General features: G+C 44.8%; 1 protein-coding gene across 3 annotated transcripts; it reads left to right on the top strand.

Annotated features, from left to right (window-relative positions):
- The first annotated feature begins 1914 nt into the window (after positions 1–1914).
- On the top strand, positions 1915–27742 carry inpp5ka (inositol polyphosphate-5-phosphatase Ka). 3 transcript variants are annotated; one of them, XM_063205804.1, is made up of 14 exons: positions 1915–2180; positions 2557–2634; positions 6920–7024; positions 9208–9316; positions 11868–11984; positions 12601–12776; positions 13684–13795; positions 14261–14370; positions 14845–14871; positions 16900–17146; positions 18371–18508; positions 24535–24618; positions 24954–25058; positions 25636–27742. In XM_063205804.1, exons 2-14 carry the CDS (start codon positions 2597–2599, stop codon positions 25711–25713), a joined length of 1446 nt encoding a protein of 481 aa, XP_063061874.1. In that variant the 5' UTR covers positions 1915–2180; positions 2557–2596; the 3' UTR covers positions 25714–27742. The 3 variants fall into 3 exon arrangements, with proteins under 3 accessions (XP_063061874.1, XP_063061875.1, XP_063061876.1); XM_063205805.1 differs by lacking the exon at positions 14845–14871; XM_063205806.1 differs by lacking the exons at positions 1915–2180; positions 2557–2634 and adding an exon at positions 5549–5845.
- The last annotated feature ends 6 nt before the right edge of the window (positions 27743–27748 follow it).

The raw sequence follows: 27748 nt of genomic DNA, 5'->3' as shown, positions 1-27748 counted from the left end.
CAGGGCAAAACACAGATGGGGCCCCTCATACAGCCTGCCAAGGTCATAATAGGGCCCCCAACACCAATACGAGAGGCACGCACTAAGCATGCAAATACGCAAGAGGTTGCTAGGGGTTCCGCGGCAGGTTGGTAGGAAAAGTATGGCACAACAAAGTGAATAATTTAATAAACCGAATAATTAATGCAAACAAAAAATCATCCAGAAATAAGATAAACAATTATTCTCAACTGCATTATAATTATTATCTATTGCATCTCTGAACATTGTGACTATTATCATTATGTTATACTGTATATCCTATGGGGCACTGCCTCATAGACTTAGACTATGGTTTCGAAAGGGGATGCACAGAAAAAAATAGTGTGGCACAAGCCGATTCATGTAAACCTGTGTGAAGCTGCCCCCCCCTCAGACCCGAAATGCTGAAATAACACTGCAGATTGTTTGTGCTATGTTTGTGCCGGATTGTGCTGTAAAAAAATGTTTGTGCTATTAATAAAATAATCGCATAATAATAGCATTATAATTACTGTTGCACCGATACCATTTTTTGGCCCCGATACCGATACCCGATACCTGGCTGTGCAGTATCGGCCGATACCACCCCATTTGAAATGTATATATATATATAATATATGAAGGGCTGCAGTGCATAATACTTGGATGTAAAATCATTGCATGCCTTTGTCAGGCTGCTGCCTACCTTTGTGAAACAGGAAAAAGAATAATAGAAAATGAATCCAGAAAAAACTTTTTAATACCTCTATGAAATAACTAATTTCAAGGCTGTTTAAGTGTCATACAAGCATCTGTAAATGGTATCGGTGCCCTATTTGTTGGTACTCGCCGATACCGATACCACCATTTTAGTGCCGATCCATCGATCCACCGATACTGGTATCGGTATTGCTGCAACACTAATTATAATACAACAACAGGGGGGGGCAGCTTCACGCAGGTCCCATGTAAGGGGGCCCGGCTGGAATGGTCCATAGGGGCCCTGTCATGGTAAAGTTTGGGAACCCCTGCTGTGGTATGTAGAAATAAACAAATAAAGTATATTAAGGTAAACAGCCATATTGTGGTGGTGGGGGAGGGGGGGGCAAACAATTACCAAGATTGCTCTGCCTGCCTGTTGTTGACAGGCACCTTTCACCAGAAGGCAGCTGAGGATGTCAATGCAGTGCTGCTTACCCAACCCGCCCTTCTTCACATGCTTCCCCACAGTCAGCTCATATGATGCACCCATTCACATCCAGCCCATGCATCCCACACGCTCAGCTGGGCATCCTGTCACAACATGCACTTATACCACGATTCTGTAAGACTGTGTGTGTGTGTGTGTGTGTGTGTGTGTGTGTGTGTGTGTGTGTGTGTGTGTGTGTGTGTGTGTGTGTGTGTGTGTGTGTGTGTGCTGGGTGTGTGTGTGTGTGTGCTGGGTGGGTTTGTGTGTGTGGGTGGGTTTGTGTGTGTGTGCTGGGTGGGTTTGTGTGTGCGTGTGTACTGGGTGGGTTTGTGTTTCTGTGGGGCTGTGCTTATACTACACCCCACTCCATGCCCTCAACAACACATACTGCGTCACAACCCACACCCCGCTGACAGGCCTCCAACTGTCCATGTTCTCTCATGGTCCTCCCAGACACACAGTCCATGCTCTGGCACAATTTGTACTTTTGAACTTTAAGTACCATAAGCTCTTTGGCACTCACCTTATCCACCCAAAAATACACACCTCTATCAACACTGGAGGGCAACTGTTATTTCACGGCATGTTATACAGCGTTTATATGCATGTGACAAATGCAATCCCATTAATCCGTGTAATTCGCAATACTTGGAGATGTTGTCACTTTAAGTAGAGGGCGCAACTGGGCAGCTTCAAAAGCAGGAAGTGCAAAATCTAAACAAACGCTGAAAGGGGAAGCGAGGGCTAGCACGCAGTTGTTGATAGTGGTTGCTTGATGTGTAAACGGAGTCAGAGCAATTTCCAGAAGTTGGTGTACAGTGCATAGGGCGCAACAAGTATGCGAATTTTGCGCAGGGTTTGGTGAGCTGTGAAGAATGGCAAGCATGGGACGGAAGCCATAAGTAGCTCGAAGTCATCTAAGGCTACTTAGCATTCTTGAGCCCAATAAGCCAAGCTAGCGGGGCACCGTGCATCTTTTTCATTTTGATAGGTACGAATTTCATCGTATCTTTTCCTCTTTGTGTTTTTTCCCGTGTATGTGTCGTGTGGCAGTTGTTGGTAAGCGGATCACTTCTTCACTTGACTTCATATGAGCCATCGTTAAACTTGTGGCTGCCGTCAAGGTTGCCTTGCATTTGTTGGCATCGCAGAGAGCTACTGTTACAGTAGACTGGAGTCAGTGTGTTTGCATGGCACACAACAATGTAAATTGATCCCTGGTGTCGAAGCACTGCCGTGAAGTTTGCTTTCAACATGTGAGGTTGTTTTTGTTTTGGAATAACATCTAAAGCAGACAGAAGACACGAGTGGTCTCGTATGTAATTGTAGGCTATAATAACTTGCAAATGCTGAATTTAATGTTGCAGGTGGAAGGGACGGCGCGGGAGGTCCTGTCAAGAAGCCAGTATGAGCGCGGGCGGACGCAGCAGCATGGATTCATTCAGGTATATTACTATAACTCAAATCTCCAATCTAAGGTGTATGATGATTAGTCAGTGTTTTCCCCCTGTTTATTTTATTGTACAAAGCAAAAACACTCAATTACCTCATTTTATTATTATTTTTTTATCGTGCTTCCATCTTTCAAGAAAACACATAGTTAGTTACAACAGATACATTGAAATTCATTTGGCAGTAGGCTATAGTAGAATATTTTCCCCACTGCATTTAACTTAGCAACACTATGCCTAGTGCGTGTGCTACTGTCTGTTCCTCCCTCCCTCTTTTCTCAATTTGCTCATCTTCTCCCCATGAATGCCCCTACTTGCTGTGAGCAGCCCTCCTCTAATCAGTCCTTAAAAGTGCGAATGCACAATGCCTAGTCCAAAAAAGTTATAAAGTTGTATGTAGCCTACCATAAAAGGTTACCTACTCTGTTTTTGGAATATTAGCTTTGATAAGTGTGTGCAATATCACAGGATGTATTTCCATCCATTTTTCACCAACATCTTGCACACTGGTGTTGATGGAGTATGAATGCTGCAAAAGGCCTTCTCCAGCACACCCCAAAGATTACTTTTCGTTTCGTAAACAACCTTGACGTGGATGTCAAAAGACACATCCTGTGGTCGGGTAAAATATGTTAATCTGATTGAGTAGGGGAAAATAATTGCCATCGCAATCACCTAAAAATTTGGTGTCAGCTCTAGGTTCAGATTTTTTTAGGAAGGATCTAAACTGTCTCTGGCTCTAGGTTCAGAAACGATATGTACTCAAAGAATGAGGTCAGCTGACTGCCTGCCCTGAATAGTGAATGACCAGATTTATTCCATCTATGGCTATTTCTTTGCTGATGACGGTTATATTTCCAAGACCAGATTACAATGCCAGGATTCATTGGGCTCAAATTTTGAAAGTGTGTTTCAGGGAGCATGAGACATTATTTTCACGCCTACAAACCGTAACCCTATTGAGAATCCTCGGCATGTGCTGGAGAAGCCTTGGCGTAGCGGTCAGACTCTACTATCATCAATGGCAGATCTTGTTGAAAAATGAATGCAACACTGAAAAGAAATAAATCTTGAGACATTGCACTTGACATTTATCGAAACAATACCACAGCGAAAGCGTGCTATAATCAAAGATAAAGGTGTGCCAACAACGTATTAGAGTGTGTGCCCATGTTTTTGGCAACAACTTTTTTTTTGCCAGGCAGTGCATTAATGTTATATAATTCCACCTTGCCTATTCTACATGAGAGTTTGGTGGTTAAAGACATGATGGAGGTTGGAGACTTAATGCTGAATTTTGGGCCATTGCAAAATCCCTTTTCTTTCTTTGTGATTATGGCGTTATAAAACGCTCAGCATCTTATAAAATCAGATTACCGTGGGAAGGGCTCTCAACTGCAAGAGGCTCAAGGGTTCCCCTTTGTGTTTCGATTTTTAGCCCAGGGAAATACTGAATCACTCTGACTCAAACAGTTAGCTGAGAACATTAAACCTTTTGCTAATGTTAGCCGCTCCAGCACTTCCAGATTTACTGGATTTTATGGTGCAGCAGCACGTAGTCCATATTTCATGAGCCACCGTCATTTAAACATTTTACATTCTTTGGTATTGCTACATTTATTATATATTATTAGACATTAAATATTACATCATTAAATATTTTATTTTGATTATTATGGTCAAGGTGATATTGTTAACATTACATGCTGTAACACCTGTGACTTTGGACGTTAACACTTTCCTTCCCCTTCCCCTTGGAAGGTCCTCACCATCAGTGATGATATAACGTGTTATTTTTTAATCTATTTTTTAGATTTTTTGGTGTTTTAGACTTCACTAGTGACAGGACAGTTTGAGAGGGAGACAGGAAATGTCTGGGAGTGAGAGATGGGGAAGGGTTGGCAAAGGACCTGGGCCGGAATCGAACCGAGGTCGGCCATGTGGCCATATGTTATTACTATCTAATAAAAATAACGATGATGCAATTAAATAATTGACACCTAATTAATAACGTAACACCTGTGGCTATGGACAGACCTCAGCTCTTCGCATTCCCCTTTTCTCTTCGCCTGTACTCTGCAGATATCATCATAAACATCTGTCACAAACACTTTTGTTCTGCTATGATGTGGTCCTCTTTCAACACCCACGCAAGGGTTAAGCTTTAACCACCATCAGTGTGTTCATCATTTGCATGCAATGCTATCCTATTGTGTCAGGGACGCTCGCTTGGCCATGCAAGTCATGTGAGATGATTGCTGGTGTGGTGGATGTCACCACTTTTTACAGTGAGCTGTGCATTACATAGACTTTGACTTGTTTTGCTCCCTGTACTGTGCCTCTCGGAGCAAGCTTATTACTCGCATAATAAGCCCTTGTCTCACACTTACAGCAAACAAATACGCAGGCCACCCAGCCCGCCCACTTGACCCCTCGCATTAAGGGGAGGCTTGGTTTCTGCCGAGTGTTTGCCAAGAATATTGTCTAATTTGAGACGTATTGCAGCACTGGCTGTAGCACGACAAAATTGTGCTGTACAATATTTTCCTCTTTTTTTACGCCCAGTCTTGGCACAGTTATTGCAGAAAATGAAGCAGAAGTAACGTGATTACTTTCTGGCAATGGCCGAGTAATGGATTATGTCTGAGGCATGCTTAACATTCTAGGCCCACGATTTTAACACCGCTCGTGTCGCAAGCAAAGACTTATTGTCCACTTATTGTCGTCAGCAACTGGAGATAGTAGGGTCTTGGGTGCTCACTGCTTACTTACTGAAGTAGGAGGAACCTAATTTTGAGTTATTGAAACTGAAGACTGCCTCTGGGCTACTGCTATATTGTTAAGCCTGAAGACTGTGGGCTAGTACTCGCATCACTTTGGTTTTGGAGGAAAGAAAAAAAAAAACCCAGGCGCGCTACCACCACTATCCTCACCGCACAAAAGGACGGAGTACCATGGAGGAGATTTCCCGCTATTTCCAGAGCAAGATGCGGACGCGCTCCGACAGTCTGGGCAGCCTCGGTAGCTCGGACGGGGCGTCTACGGACACTCGCCAGCTGCTGCGTCACCGCGTCCAGCAGCTGATGACCTGCGTGGACGACGTGGAGACCGACAAGAAGCTAAGGGAGAAGATGACCAAGAAGCTGGAGGGCGCCCTGCGCATCTGCGGCAAGAAGACCTTCAAGTCCAAGATGGATAATTTCAGGTGGACTGACTCACTGGTGCTCTCTCTCTCTCTTTTGATGGGATTGATGTTTTTGTCCATCTTAAAGGTAAAGTATGTGTTTTTTTAGTGGTTTATTTCCAGAAGTAATGCTGCCCATTCATAATTATATTTATCATGAAAGTTTACTACCGCCATCAGTTTCGAAGTGTTCATTACTGTTTAATTATTGTAAAGCCTATTTTACTTTGGTCAGACCAGTAAATATTAGTTTATTGTTTGTGAATGGGCAGCATACATTTTTTGAAAATAACGACTAAAATTACATACTCTACCTGTCTGTGAAGACGGGCATTCTTCCAGGTCATGATTCATATACAGCTGAATAAGCCTTTGTGATGGAAGTTTAAATGTTTTTCAGCTCAACTCAGAAGTGTAGCTGCTTTACAACTTTGCTCCTTTGACTGTAAGTGTACATTTACACTCATGGAGAAGATGAAACTTTGGTTGTTATTGCAAGAAGAGGCACGCTTTAAAGTTCTCCATCACTGTTGTTCACTACCATCACTGCCTGGTAATGACCACCTTGTCTCACAGTGCAAGTATTTCGCAAGTTGGTGCGAGTTGTTTGACCGGTTGCTGATATTTTGACCATCTCAAAGTTTGTTTTCCTCCAGTTGATGGAATACAGTCTGGTTCATGTAAACCTGACCTGAACAAGTTTGTTTGAGATATTTCAGGTATTTGTCTCGGCGGAACTAGTTTATTTTCTTCCTCGGTCGGAAATCTAAATGATGTCTGTTATGGCCTTGGAGAGGTAGCGTTTCTAAGTCAGAGGATGCCTATCGCATGCTATAGACATGCCTGAGACAAGTGATTCATTTGTTACTTATTGCCTTGGCCATTTTATATGTGGGGAAATGCAGTCTACGTATTGTCGAGTGTGTCCATTTTATATGCTGGAATTGTATGTTGTCTACTTATTGCCATTGCCATATTATACACAGGAAATGTAATGGCCACCTATTTTATGTTTTTATGCTCCGTTTAAACACTTGACGACGTGACAAACAGTAGTTGAGTTTTCTTAATGTGTTTGTGTTTGTGTCTTCTCAGTCTGCACATGGTTACATGGAATGTGGCAACAGCTGAGCCTCCAGATGACGTTGGCGCTCTGCTCAATCTGCAGTCCCCAAAGTCTCCAGACCTTTATGTGATTGGGTAAGTGCTCAGAGCCAAGTCCACAGACCTTTATGTGATTGGGTAAGTGCTCAGAGCCAAGTCCACAGACCTTTATGTGATTGGGTAAGTGCTCAGAGCCAAGTTCACAGACCTTAAGGTGATTGGGTAAGTGCTCAGAGCCAAGGAGGATAATGACTGAAACCATTCATTTACGAAGTCCTTTTACCGATATGGATTGATACAAAAAGCAGGTTGACGCTGAGTAACTGTACAGTCAAAGCAGATTATTGTCTTTTAAAAAGAGTTCACACACACCTTCAACATGTGTTCATGAACATGTATGCATTAAGACATGGCCCCTGTTGTTATAAATTAGCGGTTAACCGAATGTCAATGACCAAGTTGTACTGTATTACTACAGGCTCTGTGTGATGTCATAGCAGTGCAGTAAAATGCTAGTAAAGTCTGTTCTTTTTCTTTTTAGATGCGTCCCACGCATCTCTATAAGAGGCTTTGGTGTCCGTCCGTCCGTCCGTCCGTCCCTCCGTCCGTCCGTCCGCCCTCCCGTGATGTGTTTCCCTCCCGTGATGCGTTTCTGAATTGTGATTCCCTCCTGTGATTCCCTCTTGTGTCCACAAGGTGGCAGTCGCTCAGTTTTGGCCTGGAGCTCATGCGTGCAAACCAACCGTGCTCTTTGCCAGTGAGAAAAACATGGCGGCACTTCCTGTTGATTTTCACATGAAAGTTTTGCTTAATTTAAAGTCCCTAAGCGACTATAAATGTTGTGGCTTCCATATATTGATGTAAAAGTGCCCCACGAAGTAATGAAGCACAACAAAGTTACTCCACATTACCATTTGACCACTCGTTTTTCTATGCTAACAGGGTAGCTAATGTAGCATTGTAAATGATCCAGGGAGAAAGGGGGAAATGTTGTGATTTCAGTCCGCCTGAGGCAACGATTTTCGTGGGGAAGATGACCTGCATCTCGGTGGCATTGAACCACGCCCCCGTGCCTTATTTGGCTCGCTCAGCACGTGCGTCCTCAGTCCAATCGCAATGCTTTATTTTCCCCAGACGTTTAATCGCATTTAAGTGAAAGTGCCATGTATACACATCGCAAAATAACTCTTAATCCGATCTATTTAAATCGCATTTATTAAATCGGACTTAAAAACATCATGTACACGTAGCCAATGTCTCATTGATTAGTTTATGGAACTTACGGTTTGTCTGTTACGGTCCACGAAGACAATATCCACGTGAAAACGCAAACGCCTGCAAACCACTGTTTTGACAGAAATACAGTTCACCTGTCGCCTACTCTGTTTTCTTCCCAAAGCGGCATTTAAAAGTATTCCATGAAATCCAACATCAACGTCACTTCAAATAGGTGACAGCATCATGCTCACACATGAAATAACACTTCAGTGAGGGGGGGACATCACTGCTCTCATATTAAAGTGAAAAGAGAATTTCACATTTTAGTTTATTTAATGTAGGCCTATGCAAAATTGCAAATAGCCTATTCATTGAAATCTGTCCAGAAAGGGTTGTAATGTTTGCCTGTTTTTTATGTTTGTAAAAAAGCTAAATTCGCCTTAGGTCCCCACATTGCTAAATGTAGTGTAAGGGATTATTTTGAAAAGACAGTAACATGTAATCAGCAATGCATTACAGTTTTTCAGTAAATTGCCCAACACTGTTGAAATCCTATGGTACTTTTTCAAATCCAGGCTTATACAGTACATGGTAGGCTTATTGATAAATTGCCTTGACAGGTTATGAGGAGGCCAAGGGGGCGTTTGGGCAAAAAAGGTTCAGAACGGGCATAGACGGACGCATCTGTTGTCCGCCTGTCGGACTTGTTTTATACTTTTTTTGTATTTTTTTCTTTATTAAGGCTTAAAAGATGCATACATCACAGGATATTATTCGTGCTTTTCTCCTTTCAGTGTTTATAAAGTCACTTTCCTTGATAAATCCACAACAGGTTACTAAAACAAGTATAGATAAGTTTGTTTATGACAGAGGAATCCCCAGAAAATATCCCCATAGTCTTCTCAACATTGTTTATCCAAGCCACTTTTTTCAACAAAACTTTTTTCCCCCAAATACAATGAGAAATCAGATAGTAAAGTCTGTTCAATGACTCGTTCAGCATTCCACTGGTGGAACAGTGTGTATTAGTTTTAAAACCTGTTTTCCTCTTGTGTGCCCAGGCTCCAGGAGGTGCGAGCGGCTCCTCTAAAGTTTGTCACCGACCTGGCCTTCGATGACTCGTGGAGTCACCTCTTCATGGACACCCTGGCTCCTCTGGGCTACGTGAAGGTAATGGTCCTCAAATAAATGATAGAAGTCCACAACACTGTTAATGCTCCCAGTGATTTATTTGTGCAAATAAATCACTGGGAGCATTAACAGTGTTGCGGACTTCTATCATTTATTTCAGTTACTCTATTTTGTCCAGCACCTGTGCCACTGATGTGCGCGCATTCTCCACCTTCCTGAAGGTAATGGTCCTCCCCTGGTCTGGGGTGGATTTCTCGAAACCAAAGTTGCTTACTACATTAGCTACTTTGTTGTTTTCAATGCATTTTCCCATTGGCAACTACCAAAGTTGCTAACAGGCTAACAACTTCTCTTTTGAGAAATTCACCCCTGAAAAGGGGAAAATAGCAGTTGCAGTAGCATTTGTATAGCGCATTATCATGCTATTCACATTATATAGCACAGTTATCATCCACACATGCACAGATCATCACACAAGTGCAGAAGCTGGACCAAAAACCTAAAACTGAAAAGAGCTAATGAAAGTCTTCACATTTAAAAGACACTACTAAAGTGAGTTTAAACCCATGTTGGGACCGTCTATAAGTGTGCTGACTTCTATTATGTCTTCTCCTCTGGTCCTCCTCTGGTCCTCCTCCATAAAGTGTTTTATAATCACCAACCAGCCAATGTGTTCACATGATCAGGCGAGACAGAAAGCAAACATTTGCAAGTGGAACTTGTTTTTTCAGACACTTTGGCTCCCAGTGTAACTGATGCAGTACCAGCAGAGAAATCAGGCTGGCCTGGTAGAAACCCGGCCGCTACACCACAGTGTCATGGCCTGTTCACTTCCATCTGCTCTGCTGAGGACGTGTTCTCGTGTTGTTATGCCAATACTGTGAGAAATGTACTACTGTGTGTGTGTGCGCGTGTATGTGTGTGTGTGTGTGTGTGTGTGTGTGTGTGTGTGTGTGTGTGTGTGTGTGTGTGTGTGTGTGTGTGTGTGTGTGTGTGTGTGTGTGTGTGTGTGAGTGTGTGCGCGATTTTCACTGCTAAATTTGTACCATGTAAAAAGTAAGGCTTACTTGTGCAAGCAGCATTGTAATTGGTAAAGTAATGAGCATCATAAGACCACCCTGAGCAAGCTTTACATATTTTCAGCTTTTGCTTGATGTCGTCATACTGTTATCGGCTCACTCGGCTATTATCAGTATGGATTGGTTCTTTCATGAACAGGGCCTCGAGCAGGATACGAATTCATGGATCATTTGAATAGTTCATAAGCCGTTCATAAAGAAATTAAGTCGAGCTTAATTTTGTATGTGGGTCAGTGTCTTTTCACAGAGATGGTCAGCAGTACCACACATCAGGGCAGCGCAGCAAAAACCAGTGCCAATATTGCATGGATTTAGTTTGTTTTGTTTTTAGTGAACTGTCTAAGAAGCATATGGGTCATTCCATGTCAATTCACATGATTCCCTAGAATATCCCCAGGTGACCCTCTCCGATTTACCCGATATCTCACATACAGGTACGTTTTGATGTCAATTGAAAGAATACCAAGTATTAGCACCCTACGTCCAACGGTTGCGGAGATGAAGCCCTCCAAAGTTGGGGTGCCATGCCCACTTTTCAAGCCTGTGAATTGCATGGACCAGCATTAGATGCTGTCGTGCCATCTGATGTCTACAAAAAAAGTCTTTGACCATCTTTGCGATCTGTGTGACCATGAGGTGCCATATTTATGTAAGACGGAACATGGAGGTCAATTGGATTAAAGGAGAAGTCCACTTTTTTGAACATTAAGGCCATTTTCTGAGTGGTCTGCAATGTTTTAGAGTCCCCCTCGCCGTTTATTTCATGTTTGCTGCAGTCTCTGTTATTTGGCTGATTTTGATTTGATCTCACCCAGCTTTTGAATGGCCGTCTATGGGCACCTGCAACTCTGTTCTTGAAATCACCTTTAACATTTGTTTTCAAGAATATGCAACTTACCAAGTGTTCAGCAGTATTCACTGGTGTTCCTTAACAATTTTTGTAGCGAAATATGGCATCTGTCATGTTTTATGTGTTTTATGTAGCAATTTGTAAATTAAGTTTCACTTTCACTTTCACTTTCTTTCACAAAATGGCAAATAAAAAATGACAGAAGCCATATTTCGCCTTGAAACTTGTTAGGGACTGCTAGTGAACATCCCTAACCACTTTGTGAGCTGTAGACTTTCGAAAACAAATGTTTAAGGTAATTTTAAGAACAGAGTTGCAGGTGCCCATAGACGGCCATTCAAAAGCTGGTTGAGATCAAATTCAAATCAGCCAAATAACAGAGACTGCAGCAAACATGAAATAAATGACGAGGGGGACTCTAAAACATTGCAGACCACTCAGAAAATGTCCTTAATGTTCAAAAAAGTGGACTTCTCCTTTAACCTAACTCTAACTTCCATGGCTCTGGGGTGAATTTCTCAAAACCAAAGTTGCTTACTGCATTAGCTACTTTGTTGTTTTCAATGCATTTTCCCATTGGCAACTACCGAAGTTGCTAACAGCCTAACAACTTCTCTTTTGAGAAACTCACCCCTGCTGTGTCCCCTGTTGTGTGTTCCAGGTGTCCTCCATCAGGATGCAGGGCCTGCTCTTGCTCTTCTTCTCGCACCTGAAGCACGTCCCCTTCATCCGAGACATCCAGGTGTCCTACACCCGCACCGGCATATTTGGCTACTGGGTAAGACCACAATGGAAATAAGCTTTCGAGCTTTATTGTGCTATCCTGACTCTCTGTTTTTTTTTAATTTAAGTATGTGGTGCGGTTTATATGAAACTCAATCATGTATTTATTTTATTTATATGAACTGAAGATGTCAAATAAAATCATTCATTCATTCATTCATTCATTCATTCATTCAAGACCCATGATATCGCACCCCATTGCACTAGCAGGATTGTGTCTGCTAAGCACAATTAGTTCTCACAAATCTCTCAGCATTTCGCATGAATGGCATCATGCCATCTTACATGAAAATCACAGCTTTGCTACTGTATGTGAACACTTTATGGGACATTGAATGTGTATGTATTTTTGTGTGTTCGTATACTTTATACTGTGTGTGTTTTTGCACATGTTCATGTTTGTACCTTGTGTGTTTTTACACTGGTGTACCTGTGTTTCTTTGTACCTTGTGTGTTTTTACACCTGTGTACCTGTGCCTGTTTGTACCTTGTGTATTTTTGCACCTGTGCACCTGTGTGTGTTTGTACCTTGTGTTTTTGCATGTTGACCTGTGTGTTTGTACCTAGTGTGTTTTTACACCTGTGTTTGTACCTGTGTGCGTGTTCCTCAGGGGAACAAGGGAGGCGTGTCCATGCGCCTGTCCTTCTACGGCCACATGCTGTGCTTCCTCAACTGCCACCTGGCCGCCCACATGAACTACGCCGCCCAGCGCGTGGACGAGTTCGAGTACATCCTGGACAACCAGACGTTCAACTCCAAGGAGAGCCCAAATATCCTCGACCACAGGTCAGGCGGCCACAATGGCATCATCCACTACCCACAGTAATGGTTACCAGCACCCCTCAGAGATGATGAGGAGGAGACAGCCTATACGGAGTTTCATCCTGAATCAATATGAAATAAAACATTTTTTCATACATTTTATTGACAGGACAGTGTGAGAGGGTGACAGGGAGGGAGAGGGAGAGGGAGAGGGAGAGGGAGGGAGGGAGGGAGGGAGGGAGAGAGAGAGAGAGAGAGAGAGAGAGAGAGAGAGAGAGAGAGAGAGAGAGAGAGAGAGAGAGAGAGAGAGAGAGAGAGAGAGATGAGGGAGGATCAAGATATGACCTCAGGCCGGAATCGAACCCGGGTCCCCGATGTACCAGTGCAGTGCCCTACCATTTGAGCCAAATATGACATGAAGTTTTAAGGTGCCATCCAATGGCAGCCATGCCCCTTCAGGAGACTAGGGGAATGAATGGAGCTCAATGGGAATGTCATGCCCATTTAGGTGACCAGAGTTTTGCCTTCTTCGTTGCATCGGTGACGCAAGTTACGCTTTATCTATCTTGCTTTACCATATTGAAAATCTTTGACCCCCTTTTTTGGAGGAATTTGTTAATTTTCAAGGTCTTAGATTGTGGATCCTCCCTTCAACACTTTTATAAAAGGCAATAAAACTAAATATAATAAATATATCCCTGAGGCTGTTTTTAGAAGTTAATTTGATCTATACCAGCCACTTTTTGATCTCCTGGAGCCATTTTTTTTGTCAGTAAAGTCTTTGATGTGTGATGGTGCATAAGTATCAGTCAGCTCTCAAAGGATTCCTCAATTAGCTGTTGAGAGTGCACTATTTCTTTTTACATAATTCTCGTTCTCTCATCCTCACTTAGATAATTCTCTCCTCCTTCTCCCCTTCTGTCTTTTTCAGAGTGGTCTTCTGGTTCGGGGATTTGAACTTCCGAATCGCCGACCACGGAATGCATTTCTTGCGCAGCTGTATCACCAGCCAGCGCTTCAACCTCCTTTGGCCCAAGGACCAGGTTTGTTGACAGGTTTAATCAAACTCACCAAAGAGAAAACGGTCACTCTCCTCCCGCCGATTTCCTTTTTGGACTGATCATAGCTTAGCAGCTGAAGTGTTGTGAAGTGCTGCAGTGTTCATTATCCTTTGGCCCATGGAGAAAGGCAGTGCTGGGAGCGATCATTTTACTCTACTGCTAGGCACTGTATCTAGGCACTGTCCTGGGACAGCAAAGACACTGGACAGTCTATAAAACACCTGTCGCCGCACAGTACTATTATCGCTCTCCCACTGCTACAGGCCATGGACCAGGTTGACACCATTTTTATTTGAACTCTGGAAAAAACAACAACCTTTCCCTCCTCTAATCTCTTGTTGGATCGTGTTCATTACTTACACAGCTGTAGTGTTGTATGTACTGTGTAATATTGTTCATTCATTCTGTGCATGTGCCTGTGTTTGTTGTGTTTTGCGTTTTCATCAGCTTACGATGATGAAAAAGCAGGCGACTACCCTGCAGGAATTTGACGAGGGACCTCTCAACTTCCAGCCGACCTATAAGTTTGACCTGAACTCTGATACCTATGACTCCAGGTAGTTATCAAGTTCACTTGTGTTGACCCCTACACACACCCTTTCTTGCAATCAAAACTAGAGTAAGAACACAAAAAAAACAGTATGTTTGATGTTCATAAGGGCTGTAAGGGGGAAGAGAGGCTGAGAAAATACTTGAGTCTTTGTTTTCTTAGTTTACCGGGATAGCCATTTCTCCTCACTTGCGTTGATGCAGTGGTGTAGTCTACATAGAACGCAGGTATACGGAGTATAACCACTTCTAAATTTCAGGGATTTCAGTATACCCACTTAAAATTGATTGATCCGTTATTTTGAATAGCACAAATATATACAGTATACCCACTTCAAAAAATGCTCAAATATAGAGTATACCCACCATAAAAAAGCAGACTACACCACTGCGTTGATGTTCCCTCTTAAAGTGATCAGTTTGTGTGTGTGTGTGTTTGTATGTCTTGAAGTAAGCATCACGTCCTTTCTTTGCCTTTACAGACCACCGAAAACCTGGTTGGGTTTTGAGTAAGAGTTCTAATCATTTGCTGTATTTTATATGTGCTCCGCATTCCCCGTTGCCCTCCCCTAAAACGCTCCCTATCCTCCCCATCCCTCCTCTACCAAGGCCAAGTGAAGCTCTGAAGTAATGGTGGTGCTTGGATGAGCTCTATTTTTGGTTGATTGCAATGTCCTGCCAGACTTTGATTTGTACGGTACCAGCATCAGCAGGGTTTTTTTTTCTTTTCTTTTTGGTCTGCATGAGCCTCCGTACTTAAAGAAATAGTCCACCATTTCTGGAAATGTGTTCATTTCTCACCTCCCCTCAAGTTAAATATTTGAATTTTACCCCTTATCTCGTTATTCCAGCCGCACTCTGCCTCTAGTGAGGCAACTTGTGCCTCCAAGCTAGCATGTATGGTTGAGCCGAATGGTACCAACCAGCAGACAATGGTCTCATTTGGTTCAGTGATGTATGGTGGCTTGGAACGAGGGGTAATGTCCCCAGACTCAAGGAACGGCTGGAAGAATTAGAGAAATGTAGATCTCAATTCTTCATCTCGAGAGGTGGTGGGAAATGGGCGCATTTCCAGAAATGTTGGACTGCTCCTTTAAGCTGATTCTTCATGGCCATTATAAGCCCCCTTTGAGCCCCTTGTGTTCTGAGGTGTGCTCGTGGTAAGTGCTGAAAATGCCACGGCATGTGCAACGTAACATTGCAATCTGCAAAAGACTGCCATTCAGAACCTTGGCTAAGTCACCGCTCTCAGATTTGGATTTGCTAAATCCCACCATCAGAACAGCAAAAGTTTTTGAGCAACACGTGTTGCCACATCCAACCCTAAAATTGGTCACACCACCCTAAGTCGGAGCCAATCATCAAGCTTGGAAATTGTTAGCAGGATTTCTTTTTATTTCCTCACATGCCTCTGGCTTTAGTGAGACATATCCTTATTTAGCAAAGTATTTGGGCTTAAAACGCACCAACCATTTAAAATGGTTCTGGGTGGCAACAAGCCACATTGGCACTCCACATAGGCAGCTTAATGATCTCCACTGAAATGCATGCATGCCTCTACCCCCGGGGAGTCGTTGTTTTTAATTCCTTCGTGGTTTTAACCTACCTGCATTTCCTTCCGATGTGTCCTAATTAATGTCATCACACGTCTCTAAAGGTGCGCTTCCAAAGCTGTACTAAGCAGGCGTGGAATATTGTTTGCAGCCCAGCAGCTAATCTGTCTCTTTTTACCCATGTCGTTTCACACGCATCTAAACCATCTAGAATATGCTTCCAGAATAACTTCCCCCATGGTGCGTGTGCGTGTGCGTGTGCGTGTGCGTGTGCGTGTGCGCTGGGTGTGTGCGTGTGCGCTGGGTGTGTGTGTGTGTGTACGTGCTCGGTGGGTTTGTGTGTGTGTGTGTGTGTGTGTGTGTGTGTGTGTGTGTGTGTGTGTGTGTGTGTGTGTGTGTGTGTGCTGGGTGGGTTTGTGTGTGTGCTGGGTGTGTGTGTGTGTGTGCATGTGTGCTGGGTGGGTTTGTGTGTGTGTGTGTGTGCTGGGTGGGTTTGTGTGTGTGTGTGCTGGGTGGGTTTGTGTGTGTGTGTGTGTGTGCTGGGTGGGTTTGTGTTTCTGGGCCTGTGTGTACAGTACGGTATGTGGGTGGGGGATTAGAATTGGCGATAAACCACCTGCTGTTGAGACTCTGGGTACCTATGTATATTTATAGCTGAAATTTCAAATCGATGTTCTCCCTCATCTGTGTCACTGTTCATTGCTTGGCATGGCTTGCTACCTCTTATGAAACGACAAGCCTCTCATGGGAGCTCTCCTCTCCTCTCCTCTCCTCTCCTCTCCTCTCCTCTCCTCCACCTCTCCTCTCCTCTCCTCTCTCGTCTCCTCTCTTGTCTCCTCTCTCGTCTCCTCCCTTCTCCTCCCCTCTCCTCCTCTCCTCCACTCCACCTTGCCTCTCCTCCCCTTTCTCCTCTCCTCCCCTTTCTCCTCTCCTCTCCTCCACCTCTCCTCTCCCCCTCTCCTCTCTTCTCACATTATCCACTAGTGGTAAGAAGAGAAAGCCAGCATGGACTGACCGGATCCTGTGGCGGGTGGCGAAGACGTGGCCTCCCCCCTCCTCGCAGGATGAGGGTGAAGCCAATGAGACCAAAAGCCCACCGAAGGCCTCTTCTCCTGGGAAGGAGGAGGATGACGAGGGGTATCCCCTGGAGCTCAAACAGGACCTCTACACTACCATGATGGAGTACGGCGTCAGTGATCACAAGCCCGTCATTGGCACATTTAATCTGGAGGTGAGACGGACAAACGCTTTCCTTAGGGCCTTGGATATCACATATGCTGTCATTTATTTTTTAACCCATTGACACCTGAGGCACCTGCAAAAAAGGGTGCTGAATGCCTGAGCCCTTTTTAAGAGACGCTGCCCTCAGCCTATAAAAACCTAAATATCTCAGCCTCTGAAACACATTAAAACATGCAATAAGAAGGCATTTAGAAGCCAAGACCCTCATCTTTCATTAGAATGTGTTCATTCATCTAAAAAATACAAAGATTTTTGATAAAGTTGTGTCAAATCTCATGAGCCTGAATGTTGCGTAATGACGCTCCAGGCGCCAGGGCCAATGTTGCGCAAAGCAACATCAGACATCAATGGGTTAAGGGATTTTTTTCCCGTTTACATACAATACTTAAATCCTGTTATACCTCGGCATGTCGATCATCAACTCCTCATTTAATACTATCCATTTTTGAGAACTAAATTTTTTTTTCATTTGAACAATAGGCCAGAAATGGATGTGGTTACAAAAATACCCATATACCTGCAAACAGGGTCTTAGTCATACAACTTCTCTTCTCTTCTCTTCTAGTGAGATTATGTAATGTACAAGCTGCATTTTCCTGATCTACATAAATGACTGATTCAAAACTGCTGTACTTACTGGTCATTTTCAAACAAATCCTTATGAATAAGCTTGTTGATAAGCACTTTAAAAATGTGTTTTAAGCACCTTTCAATAAACATCACTAAAGAAATAGTGTAATTAGTAAGATGCATACTTTCAAAAGTAAATGTTAAGGGTGGTTTTAAGAACAGATATGGACATTTCTATATAGACAGCCATTCTAAAGCCAATTGAGACAAAATTCAAATTAGCCAAATAACCGAGACGGCAGCAAACACAAAACATTTTTTTTTGACGACTACCACTCTACTTTATATTGCAGACAATTCAGAAAAGGGGCTAAATGTTCAAAATAATGTACTTGTCCTCCCCTTAGTGCAGCACCTATGTTATAACCTTACTGTCACCAAAATTGTAACGTCTATGTCTTGATCTGTTACTTAAGGTTCTTGGCACTGTCATAGCAATGTTGTTATGATGCAGTTGAGTATTTTCAGCAAATAGTGAATAGGCCCGCAGGCGACCCCATCTGCAATAAGAGGTTAATGAACCTGAATTTTACAGTGACATTAATATACTCCCTTGTGATTTTATGAACTTGTCTTATCCCAGTTGAAGAAGATGCAGAGCGCCCCACTGGTCCGCGTGCATGCGGAGGGCGAGTGGAGCGCGGACATGGACTCCATGGTGACCTACACCATCCTACAGCCTTTCCCCTCCAGTGCTTGGGACTGGATTGGCCTCTACAAGGTTAGACACCACCACTGAAAAATGAAAAAAGGTCGTACCATGCATAGGTTTCTTTATTACACAGACGCGTTTCGGCGTTCTGCCTTCCTCAGTGTGTAATAAAGAAACCTATGCATGGTGAGAGCTTTTTTCATTTTTCAGTTTTACAATATTTTGGTCAGCACCCTTAAAAGGAAGAGAAAAACTGTTGGGTGACGCTTGCTCCAACCCTTAGACACCACCACTACCATCATCACTCTCCATGTTCAATATAGATATTGAATTCAAGACTCAAGTTTATTGCCATGTTAACACAGTTGATGAGGATTGGTTTTGGTTCATCCCCAACATTAAAGAGACATGCAATGGACAGAAAAGCACAGCATCGGGACACATGCAGAAAGGGCAGACAGCCATGGGTAGAGGCGAAGACAAAATTGTCCTTTACCTTTGAGACACTTTTGGGATTGTATCATTTGCTCTCGGTGTGTGTGGGGGGTACGGGTGTGTATGTGTGTGTGGGGTTGGGGGTTTTGTAGGTAAGCTTATTATTAGGTTGTCACTGTGTGTGTGTGTGTGTGTGTGGGGGGGGTGGGGGTGGGGGGGGGGGGTAATACAGTTTGTTTGCTCAGGTGTGCCTTTTGTTTCTTTTGCATATTGACATATCTAAATTGCATATTGGAAATTCCAGGTTATAAAACAAATGATGTTGTTTTTGCATGTTGCTTGGCAACCATTCGGTCAAGTTCATTTGTTGAGCAGCAACTGGGCATTTTTTTCCCTGTATTTTTCTTTAAAGCGATACCAGCTCTGGAAATAAGCTCATTTTACACCTCTCGTTCAGGAAAATTATTGAGTTTTTTTTACCTTTATGCTGTACTTCCAGTCGTTCTCTGAGTCTGGTAGTGGACTACCAGACTACATAATCTGGTAGTGTATTTTGCCTCCAAGATATCACATATCATTGAATCTTTTGGGTCCAGCTAGCAGTAATTATTATAATTGCTAGCTTGTAAATAGACGTAGCATCACTAGACTTCAAGAAAGGTAGAGCTTAATTATTTAAAGGGATATGCCACTATTTTGGGGCTTAATACAGTTACAATCATTGGCTGAGATTTATAAAGGTGGTAAAGTGTCTTATTTTTCATGTTAAGCATTGTCTTGTGGAAGTTGCCTTAGGGCGAAGAACGAGCCGTACAACTTCTCACATTAAGACTCTGTGAGTCGCGTTTATTAAGTTATTGTAACTGACTAAAAACATGGCGCCGCGCATGACAGAAAAGCCGGCAACATTAAACGTCATCGGAACTCTTAAAGGGACCGCGACTATAAAGTGAACAGAACAGTGGAGATGACGAACAGCATAACATATAACCGAATACACAAATGATTAAGTGAATTATGTCAGTTGAGAAAGCACTACACATGCCCCCCCAGAATTCACATTAAGAGAGAACCTGAAAGAAAAAAAGAATAATAAGTTAGTTCATCAACGGCGTGGGGGGCGAATCAAACGCCCAGTGCGGCTCCGCTGAATGAGAGAAGGCGGAACTGCCCCCTCTGTGTCTGTCAGTAGGCCACCCCTGCGGCATGGCCGAGGGGCAGGAGGGATGGGAAGAGGGGGCCTAGTCGGAGGCCGTCCCCGTCTCGGGGGTTGCGCCAACTCGACAGGCCTGGCCAGATCTAGGTGAGCTGGTTTAAGGCGGTCCACAGATACACATTCATGCCTGCCTCCAATGTCTACCACAAAGTGCTTGTCCCCCGCTTCCACAACGCGGAAAGGGCCCTCGTAAGGCGGACGGAGAGGTCCGCGGTGGCTATCCACTCGAATAAAAACATATCCAGCAGACTGAAGGCCACTGGGGACGTGAGAGTTCGGTAAACAGTGGCGAGAGGTAGGAAGTGGAGCAAACAACCTGGCATTGTCCAACAGGGTGGAGCGCTGGAGTGTGGCCGACCAAGGGCTCGTGGTGTTGGGGACAAACTCCCCGGGGACCCGTAGTGGCTGGCCATAGACCAGTTCCGCGGAGGAGGCCTGGAGGTCTTCCTTAGGTGCAGTCCTGATGCCCAGCATGACCCATGGGAGCCTGTCAGCCCAGGAACAGTCCTTCAGGCCAGAACGTAGAGAGGCTTTCAGTGACCTATGAAAACGTTCACAGAGGCCATTACTCTGGGGATGGTAGGCCGTGGTGCGGTGGAGTTTAACCCCCAAGCTCCCTGCGATAGTGTTCCAAAGCTCAGAGGTAAACTGAGCGCCTCGGTCTGAGGAAATGTCCGATGGGGTGCCAAAACGTGACACCCAGGTGCCAATAAATGCCCGTGCCACATCAGCTGCTGTTGTTGATGACAGTGGAACAGCCTCAGCCCACCTCGTCGTCCTGTCGACCATAGTGAGCACGTGAGTGTAACCGTGCGAGGGTGGAAGTGGGCCAACTAGGTCGATGTTGACGTGGTCGAAACGTCGTTCTGGCACCTGAAACTGTTCCAGTGGCGCTTTGGTGTGGCGGTGTACTTTGCCACGCTGGCACCCCATACAGGTGCGCGCCCAGCCCCTCACGTCCTTTTTCAGTCCGCGCCACACGAACTTGGCTGACACCAACTTGACTGAGGCCTTGGTTCCTGGGTGTGAGAGGCCATGGATGGTGTCAAAAACAGGCTGCCTCCACTTCGCAGGTACCACAGGCCTAGGAGAGCCCAAGGAGATGTCACAGAGCAGAGTAGTGCCAGCCTCGTCGAACGTCACATCCTGTAGCTGTAGTCCAGTAACAGATGAGCGAAGAGCCTGCACTCCTGGGTCCGCGGCCTGCTCTGCTGCCATGCCGCTGTAGTCCAGGCCGAGGTGGACCGGCGCCGCAAGAGCACGGGAGAGGCAGTCAGCGACAGGGTTGTGCTTGCCAGAGAGGTGTGTAATGTCCGTAGTGAACTCGGAAATGTAAGTGAGCTGCCGCTGTTGTCTACCAGACCATGGCTGAGTGACTTTGGACATGGCAAAAGTCAGCGGCTTGTGGTCCACAAAGACAGTGAACTGGCGTCCCTCCAGCAGTGAACGAAAGTGTCGGATGGCCAGGTAAACACCCAGTAGCTCTCGGTCGAAGGTGCTATACTTCCGTTCACTGGGACGCAACTGCCTGCTGAAAAAGGCGAGAGGTTGCCAAGCGTCACCCACCCATTGCTCGAAGACCGCACCGACCGCGTAGTCAGAGGCGTCCGTGGTCAGTGCAATCGGGACGGAGGAGGCGGGATGGGCCAACATGGCGGCCTTAGCCAGGGCTGTTTTGGCGTCCGCAAAAGCCTTGTCTCTCTCCGGGCTCCAGTCCACGGTGTGTTTAGGCTTGCCGCCTTTCAGAGCTTCATACAAGGGTCGCATGGTTTGGGCGGCCCTGGGGAGAAAACGGTGGTAAAAGTTCACCATGCCCAGGAACTCCTGTAAAGCTCTGATGGTTACTGGGCGTGGGAAAGCGGTGATGGCCTCCACTTTCGAGGGAAGAGGAACGATCCCGTCCTTCGTGACTCTGTGCCCCAGAAAGTCTATGGTGGACAGGCCGAACTCGCACTTAGCCGGATTGATGATGAGCCCGTGCTCGGTAAGCCGCTCAAACAGAGTGCGAAGGTGCGAAAGGTGTTCTGAAGGTGATGTGCTGGCCACAAGGATGTCGTCAAGGTACACAAACACAAAGGGCAGATCCCGTAACACAGAGTCCATGAGCCGTTGGAAAGTTTGAGCAGCATTCTTGAGCCCGAATGGTGTGCGCAGGAATTCAAACAAACCAAATGGCGTGATCACAGCTGTCTTTGGGATGTCGAGAGGGTGTACGGGCACCTGATGGTATCCTCTGATCAAGTCCACTTTGGAAAAAATGAGCTTGCCAGCCAGGTGTGCTGAAAAATCTTGGATGTGGGGCACTGGGTAGCGGTCGGGCGTTGTCGCGTCGTTGAGCCGTCGGTAGTCCCCGCAAGGACGCCAGCCCCCTCCAGGTTTGGGGACTAGATGCAGGGGGGAGGCCCAAGGACTGTTGGAGCGTCGCACAATCCCCAGGCGCTCCATGGACTCGAACTCCGTCTTGGCCACGGCAAGCTTGTTCGGCTCGAGGCGTCGAGCGCGGGCGTATACAGGCGGGCCAGTAGTGTCGATGTGGTGCTCGACACCGTGCTTGGCCGTGGAAGAGGAGAAGGTGGGCTGAGTGAGTGCAGGGAACTCGGCGAGCAGGCGTTGGAAACTGTCGGTGACAGAGAGCAGGCTGGAGAGGTGTACTGCGTCAGAGTCGCTGAGCGCGCAGGCATAAGAACAGAAAGTGACGGCGTCGATCAAGCGCTGATTTTTAACGTCCACTAACAGTCCATATGCGCACAAAAAATCTGAACCCAAGAGGGGAACAGCAACCTTGGCTGTCACAAAGTCCCAGCTAAAGCGTTGCCCTCCAAAACACAGTTCAACATGTCTAGTGCCGTACGTACGGATAGGGCTTCCATTGGCGGCTTCCATGGGGGGGCCGTGGGTGTCTGCCACCACGTCCACCTGTGAAGCAGGCAGTAGACTCCGCTGTGCCCCTGTGTCGCAGAGGAATCGCCGGCCGGAGATGGAGTCGTGGATGAAGAGTAGCCTGCCGGCATGGCCGACGCTCACGGCCACTAGTGAGCGCCGGCCTTGGCGTTTCCCGTTCCATTGAAGCTGCATGGAGAACGGCATTGCTTGGCCTTGGAGCCAAACCTGGCATGGTAGTAGCACAAACCAGAAGACAGCTGCCGACGCGGGGCCGCTGCTGCGATGAGCAGGTGATCATCCTCCAGAACATCAGATACAGCACCAGCAGGGAGGAGAGCAGCTGCACGGGGTTGTTGTTGACTAGCCAGGAAACACTTGTCAGCCTCAGCGGCCAGTTCTCTGCAATCCGTGCTGGCAGTGTTGGCCAAAGCAGCTCTCACATGAGCAGGCAGCTGGCGCAGGAAAAGGTGGAGGAAAAGGAAATCTGGCTTGTTGTCGCCAAGCAGATCGAGCATTCGGTCCATTAGCTCTGAGGGCTTGCTATCGCCGAGCCCTTGAAGAGAGAAAAGTCTACTTGCCCTCTCAGTGTCAGACAGTTCGAAAGTTTTCAGCAACTTTTCCTTCAGAGTTTGATATTTCCTTGTCAGAGGAGGACGTTTAAGAAGGCTCACCACTCTCGACGCCGTAGAACTTCCGAGGGCAGACACCACGTAGTAGTATTGCGTTTCGTCGGCGGTTATCTGACGCAAGGCAAACTGTGCCTCAGTTTGAGCGAACCAGGCTGAGGGAGAGGATTCCCAGAACTCGGGGAGCTTGAGAGACACAGCGTTGGCGGTCATGTCGATCTGGATACGTCCAGTAAGCAAACGTCGGGGGTCACCAGTGTGGAAGTTGCCTTAGGGCGAAGAACGAGCCGTACAACTTCTCACATTAAGACTCTGTGAGTCGCGTTTATTAAGTTATTGTAACTGACTAAAAACATGGCGCCGCGCATGACAGAAAAGCCGGCAACATTAAACGTCATCGGAACTCTTAAAGGGACCGCGACTATAAAGTGAACAGAACAGTGGAGATGACGAACAGCATAACATATAACCGAATACACAAATGATTAAGTGAATTATGTCAGTTGAGAAAGCACTACAGTCTTGCTTTAAGACAAGTTAAAAGAGGGAATATGTCGCTAAGCAAGTGAAAGTCAATGGATCCGTGTAGCATTGTAGCATGCATTGTAGCATACATTTTAACTGTATTAAGCCCTAAAATAGTGGCGTACCCCTTTAACTGAAGGAGAGGTGTAAAATGAGCTTCTTTCCAGAAATTATGCAGTATCGCTTAAAGAAGTTTTTTTCCAGAGGTAAATGTATTTTTTTCTTTCCCCTTCGGTATTGTGATGGCAAAACAACTAATGAGCTTGTCTTCCTGCCTTCCCTTGGCTGTCTGGGCCATTGCCCCCTGGGCCAAATTATCTCAATGTTTATGCATACAAACCTTGTGAGTATTGTCATGTCCTGTATTTAATGAGTTATTGTAATGGGGTGAATATATCTTCTCCCATTAGGTCGGCTTCAAGAGCCCGATGGACTACATCACATACACCTGGGTGAAGGATGACCAAATATCTGTTGATCATGACAGCGTCCTGGTAAATGAATTAATGGCATTGAAGAATAATAACAGAAATATGAGTATTGTTGTTGTTGTCCTTTTTAGAGGTGTACTTTGGTAGTAAACATGACTATATTACTTAGTACATATTCATGAAAAGGCCAAGTTTGGCAATAGGCACCACCGTTTCAATGAGCAGCCTAGTTGTAATACCTACTCTGGCCACAATCCCACCCAGTGTGTTCTGCATGATTGCAATCCAGTCAAATTTGATTGATATGGCACTTTATGTATGAGTTACATAGTCAATGTGCGTTAGCTGTGTAGAAAGGAAATGATGTAACACACTAACTGTGCTGTGTGTGACGACAGGTGTACATGAGCAAAGAGGAGCTGCCCGTCACGGGCGGCGAATGCATCCTCTGCTACTTCAGCAGCCACTTGCAGTGCATTGTGGGAGTCAGCCACCCCTTCACGGTCAGTTCATTATTCCTTTGGCGCAGAGGCTAGAGAGAGCCTAAGTTGCACTACACCCCGTCTGGTTAGGGTCCAAAAGCACCTTAACACTTATCTGTGTACATTTGAAGACCCTACTAGAACGGGTGCAGCTTGGGCTCTCTGTTTGACATCTTTGTTTGGCACTGAAGTATGTCATTTGATTTTCATCAAAAGTAGTGTTTGTGTGCTATTAAGTGCTATTTATTGTTATGCTATACCTCTTAAAATTGCTGGTGAAGGACCTATTGTTATTAAAAATGGGTCCAGTGTGTTGCAGAATGACCTTGTCAATACACAGTGAAGGGCAATCTATATCCATTAGTTACAGTCCAGTGTCACATATTCCAAATGACCTGTTTTGTTTTTACCTGTTCAATTTACCCAGACGATTGTTTGGTTGATTGATCACCTGGTTGAATTGGACAGGACATTTGGAATACGGGGCAGGGGATTATAACTAATAAATACAGTTTGGCTTGTTTACCAATAACAACATGTTGTTGCTTTGACAGCACCATTCATCCTTTATTTTTTCAACTCTCCTTTACTTGTACAGGTTCAGGAGTCCAAAGTAGCCATAGAGGAAGGCTTGCTCCCTGACACCATCAATGGCTTTGAAGCAATGTCCAACTGAAGAGTGTGTATGGCCCAATCTCATTACTCCCAACGGGGACCCGAATGCTCTCTCAGAGTCAACAGTGGTATGCCCTACTAAGCCTGGGGCAGAAATAGAATCGGACCTTTTGAACCCATAGGAATTACTATAACTCGTACCAAGTGCATTTGAAAGGAAATGTAAGGACTTCTCTTGTTTTGTTTTAAATCAATCATGCGTAACATATCATCAGTGGTGGGCAACATGGACTTAGAAGCTCCAATACAAGTGCCACAGATTCTAAATGACATAGGGCAATTGTAGCCTGATTATCATTGACTTTCAAATCTCTTCGAGACTTGGTCTGACCAAGAGCATAGCAACTAACCTTCTCAAACGGCATGGTTAACCCACCTCCCTCGGTTTGCTACCGGCCGAGGGCAGAAAAGGCTGCGCCGAAGTTTAAACCAAACATTTTCTTAGACCCAATAGAACGTCTCTGCTCAAACCACGTCACTGCCTTGAACACGCCTCTACCCAGGACCATTGGAGATGCTCAAAAGTTGATTAGTTTCCCACAAAGTGGGTGGAGTTCCCCAGCATGGTGGAGCTCAGAATGTACCTGAACAAGCTCTTTGCCTGAGTAATGTCGCAGAGCCGAAGGTGTTGCGTCATTAGGAGGGCCGTGCCTGGGTAGGGCAATTGGGCAATTGCACAGATACAACCAGGTCATTTGGAATATGTGGCACTGAATTATAGCTTCTAATTCCACTTTGCCAACCACTGCATATCATACAGGTTCAAAGGGGTCAGTCCTGGGTTCAGAAAGTTCATAAACCCTGCCACATTTACCTTCCAATGCAGGTGACCACTTGCCTGGTTAACACCAGACCTAATCACAAGTGATCTTGTCTTTCAGATTGAAACGATTGTGTAGAACTAAAGGCATTATGGGAGTTCCCACGCTAGGTGACCACTGGGTAGCTGCTTGTCATGATCAGCTGAGGGGTTTCGTTTTTGTTTTCTGAACCCAGGGTTGACATTTTTGTCCAGGGTACATGTTACAAAAAGAATTTGAAAGCACAATGTTTGCCTTAACATTCTTTAGTCTTACTAAGGGTTTGACAGAAAAAAGTGTAGGGATTTATTTTTTTTCTTTTTATGTTCTTTTAGATTTCTAGGATTTAGAGGGAGTTACAAGAGGCAACTGTTTTTATCAGCGGTTGCCCGTAGAGTTGCTCTGCAATGAGGAAGATTTAAAGAGCCATTTTTTTTAGATTGCCAGTGTTCTTAACGGAATATAATTGAAGTACTGTAGAGCGGATATTTTATATGCTCAGATAATCTCGCTTGATCTGTTGCTGAAGCGCACTTTTGTAATCTCTCTCTTCAGTCAGTGTCAGTGTCAGTCCATATTATGAGTTGGTTGTTGTTTCAGCAGGTCAGTTTACAAATGTTATCAGTTTCACCGCGCTTTGATGTAAGTATACAGAGCTATATTTTAGTCATTATTGTTCTTGGAGAGAGGTTGTTTTCAACATATATATATATATTTATGGATCATGCATATGTATATTTATTTGTTTGGTTTACGGTATGTTAACCAAGTGTCTGGAACACAAAACTGTAAAAAAAAAAAAAAAAAAAAAGTCATATTGAAAGGTGCAATAAGTACTTTTTGTTGTCCGGAACAAAAGACTGATTTAAAACATTTTAATTCTGTTTCTGTAACACAATAGAGGCATACTGAGTTTAAATGATGAATTACTTTGTTGACAAATTACTTAATTGTGTGCCTCGCACCTGTTTATTCTGATTTTCCAAAGATTGGTGTGTGAGTGTCAGATATTATGTTACAGCTGAATGCTCATGCTTGTATTCTATTAAATACACCCCATTAAATCATGTTACAGGCTGCACCAGAAATGTATTGTACTTTACTGCCTCAATAATGTCCATTAAAGTTTCATGTCTTTGCCTTTGCCATTTACTGCTGCTTTATTCTTTTGAGGGCTACTAACAAATCGCCCTCTCAGTTTTCTTTGAGAATAAATTGTTGAGAATTATTCATCAT

The sequence above is a fragment of the Engraulis encrasicolus genome, chromosome 8 (genome assembly GCF_034702125.1).
Source record: "Engraulis encrasicolus isolate BLACKSEA-1 chromosome 8, IST_EnEncr_1.0, whole genome shotgun sequence".
In the NCBI taxonomy this organism is placed as follows: domain Eukaryota; kingdom Metazoa; phylum Chordata; class Actinopteri; order Clupeiformes; family Engraulidae; genus Engraulis; species Engraulis encrasicolus.
The sequence above is the reverse complement of the archived record's forward strand: the minus strand, read 5'-3'. Positions and strand labels throughout refer to the sequence as shown.

Coding starts and splice junctions, on each gene's coding strand:
- inpp5ka (XM_063205806.1), top strand. CDS start 5,595: ATGGAGGAGATTTCCCGCTATTTCCAGAGCAAGATGCGGACGCGCTCC. Junction 12,777..13,683: donor CCAAATATCCTCGACCACAG/GTCAGGCGGCCA, acceptor TGTCTTTTTCAG/AGTGGTCTTCTGGTTCGGGG. Junction 14,872..16,899: donor AAAACCTGGTTGGGTTTTGA/GTAAGAGTTCTA, acceptor ATTATCCACTAG/TGGTAAGAAGAGAAAGCCAG.